At 33.4% G+C, this 3,338-nt stretch overlaps 1 protein-coding gene across 3 annotated transcripts in view; it reads right to left on the minus strand.

Moving 5' to 3' along the window:
- Positions 1 to 2,781: 2,781 nt before the first annotated feature.
- The window catches only part of LOC112517993 (solute carrier family 40 member 2), an 8,953-nt gene continuing 8,396 nt past the window's right edge, over positions 2,782 to 3,338 (minus strand). For 2 of the 3 annotated variants that reach the window (XM_025125474.1, XM_025125476.1), the window contains one exon: positions 2,782 to 3,006. In XM_025125474.1, the coding sequence (XP_024981242.1) occupies positions 2,869 to 3,006 (138 nt within the window). In that variant the 3' untranslated portion in view covers positions 2,782 to 2,868. The remainder of the gene's footprint in view (positions 3,007 to 3,338) is intronic. The other variant, XM_025125475.1, reaches the window with a different exon arrangement.

Consider the following 3,338-nt stretch of genomic DNA (forward strand, 5'->3'; position numbering starts at 1 on the left):
CGGCGTCGTAACAAAACTTTTAATATTCTTTTAAAATAAAATATCATATTAATTATTTTATAGAACACTATTTGAAAAAAAAATGTTTTATAAAAAGATGGATTTTTACATGATACATGGACCTTTTACAAACTTACTAATTTGTGAAATTCGTAAGATTCAATTTAAATTACACAAAATTAGTTGAAAAAATATAATATAAATTAAAAATATATAGTCATTCTCTCTCCTATTTTCTCTCTCCTCTCTCCACCTCATACATGTACACATGGTTAATGAAATATGAACTCAAAGTAAATACATCGTAAACATTTCTTTATAAATACTATTATAGTTTGTGAACACACTTTAAATCTACGAGCTCTAGTATAGCTTGTGAAACAAACTAAATATATAATATATACTTCTTGTGAATACCCTAATAAAAAATGATTAATCTTGTTTACATTATGTTCAGAATGTATTTATCTTATAGGCACGATGCATATGTTAAAACGAAGATAGAAGAGAGAAAATGAGAGGGAGAGAAATAGATAAATATGGAATTTCTTTTAAAAAAATGTATTAATTTTTATTTAATAAATAACGATAATTATTTTAAATTAATGGCTTGAATACTTTGTACACAGAAACACATGATCTTCATAAGTTATTTGGTTTACGAAATTTATGACTACTTTCTAGATGTTATGATTGGCTTAATTGAAATGAAATGACATGGAAATATATGGGTCTAAATAGACGAGTCATTTAGGGGCCGTTTACTAAATATTTATCTGGATAAACGTTTATCAAGTTATAGAATCTTAAATAAGATTTTAATTAAATCACTGACCTTCTAACATATTAAAGAAAAACATGTCTCCAAACTAGAGATGGCCAAAAACCGGTCCCGGGCCGGTCCCAATCGGTCCTCACCATTCTCATAACCGGCCATAACCGGTCCCGGCGTAACCGGTCCCGGTCTCGGTCCCGGTCCCGATCGAAAATTATAGGACCGGTATAGGTACTTTATAACCGGTTATGGGACGTCGGTCCCGGTCCCGGTCCCGGTCCCGGTCCCGGTCCCGGTCCCAACCGGTCCTTCATTAAAAAAATAAGATTTTTTATTTTATTTTTTTAATGATATATATTTTTAATACATTATAAAATTTACAATTGGGTCATTCAAATACACTTTAAAATGCGTTTTAATATAATTAAAATTACGTTTTCTTATAAAAATACATTNTAATATAATTAAAATTACGTTTTCTTATAAAAATACATTATAAAATTATTTAAAAATACATTTATTTATAAAATTAATTGAATTTTCGGGCCGGGCCGGGCCGGGCCGGGCCGGTCCATAGTCGGTCCCATAACCAGTCCCGGTCCCACGAAACTACCAAAAACCTCAACCGGTCCCGGTTTTCGGTCCCATAACCGGTCTTTACCGGTCCCGGGCCGGTCCTTTGTCGGTCCCGGTCCTCCGACGGTCCCGGGCCGGGCCGGGCCCATTTGGCCATCTCTACTCCAAACTCATAAAAAGAACACGAAATTGATTAGAATTTCATTTAATGTTATTATATATTCTAGAGGGTCTTAACCGGATGGTCGACTAATTGGCTCAAGAATTTAGCTTGTAAACAACATCTGCAACAGGCTTTTTAAAAATGAAAAAATTGATGTTTCAGACAAATCTTGTTCAAATAAAATGGTACTGTTACTTTTTTCCTAGATACCGCTTATCGTTTATAAATATAAATATAAATGTAAAAACGAGATTCATATTTATTACCAACATTGTCGAGAATCGGTTAGTCACAAGATTTGAACGTATTTGAATAAGGAGTTTCAATAATTAAAATGTTTTAACTCTTATATCTGATTTGGTATTGATTTAATCTGATTAAATTAAAATTATATATTATTTAACGTTGGACATAAAGTAGGTAGAAAATGGATGGATTTAGAAAGAAAATGATAACATATGACAAGTCTTACACTCAAGTAAGGATAATGGTGGTTTTAAGCCATACTTCTCATAACCGTAAAATATATGACATTTTATGCAAGTCTTTGTCTTGCAATTTTCTCTAAAAATCACCTACAACATATGCTCCTTTTTCTTTCTAAGTTCTGAAACCGCGTGACTAGCATCACAAGAAGGCAAAAGGATTCAGATTGTTCGTGGATGCCATGGAGGCATCAAGTCTTGTTTTTTGTTGTGATTCAAAGTCTGTCAAAATGCGAGGTATAATCTAAAAATGCACTATATACTCCGGTTCTTATAGGTCCTTGGAGGGTTATGATTTTATTTTTCGATGTGCTTGAGATCCTGTAACCCAACACTTCTTTCTTACTTGATGGTGATGGTTCTTCTTAATTCATATGGTCGGGGGTGTTTACGTTTCTAGATCTTTCTTGAAGATCAATCCAAATGTCACGAGCAGTAGTCGCATACTTGACGCTACTTTTGACTTCTTTCTCCATCACGCTTGTGAGCCATCCTCTCACCATAACGTTGCATCAGACCTGAGGATCTTTCCTTTGGCATAGGTATGGCGTCGTCAACAAAGCCCATCTTGTTTTTGGCAAACACGGCATTCATCATCTCACTTTGCCAATCACCGCACTTACCACTACTATCATTTTTAAGTAAATATTCTTTATCAACTTAATTTTATCGTGTATAATCGATACTAAAGTACTATTTGGTTGTCGATTTTTAATTTTCTTTGACAACATTTACATCCCTTCAGTAAAACGATTTTTATGAATGAACGCAGACTGAACCTGAACATGGATTGAGTTGATATACTGATTCTCATGATTCTAAGTCTGAGTTTTTTCCGTCACAAGGTAAAAAAAAATCTATATATACAATTATATAGGTCGACGAAACAACACGAACAACTTCTCGAAGTGAAAGAGGTGTTTCCGAACTCGATACATATGAACACTATACATAATCGCTGCTATCGTTGCCAATCCAAACGACACCATGATCAACTTCCAAAAATCCTAAAATCGCAACAGAAAGCAATATAAGAAAATACCGTATTATATGCATACATTTTTTATAATCGTGGGTGTCTGGACAGCTTGTAAACACAATTACTTACCTCTGTCTCACGAGATAGAAAGACGGTTTCCAAGGAAACCCTCGAGTTACGAAAAATATATATATATATATATATATATATATACTAGAAGCGTACTCGCGCAATGCAGCGAAATACATCGTGTTTTTAATATTTCATTTTATTTTTTATCTCAGTCGATGTTATAGTATGGCTTTATGTGATTTTGAGAAAGCGATGATGTTTTTATTTTTGAATAAAATATATGTTTGA

The sequence above is a fragment of the Cynara cardunculus genome (assembly GCF_001531365.2).
Source record: "Cynara cardunculus var. scolymus isolate 2C chromosome LG 9, CcrdV1, whole genome shotgun sequence".
In the NCBI taxonomy this organism is placed as follows: domain Eukaryota; kingdom Viridiplantae; phylum Streptophyta; class Magnoliopsida; order Asterales; family Asteraceae; genus Cynara; species Cynara cardunculus.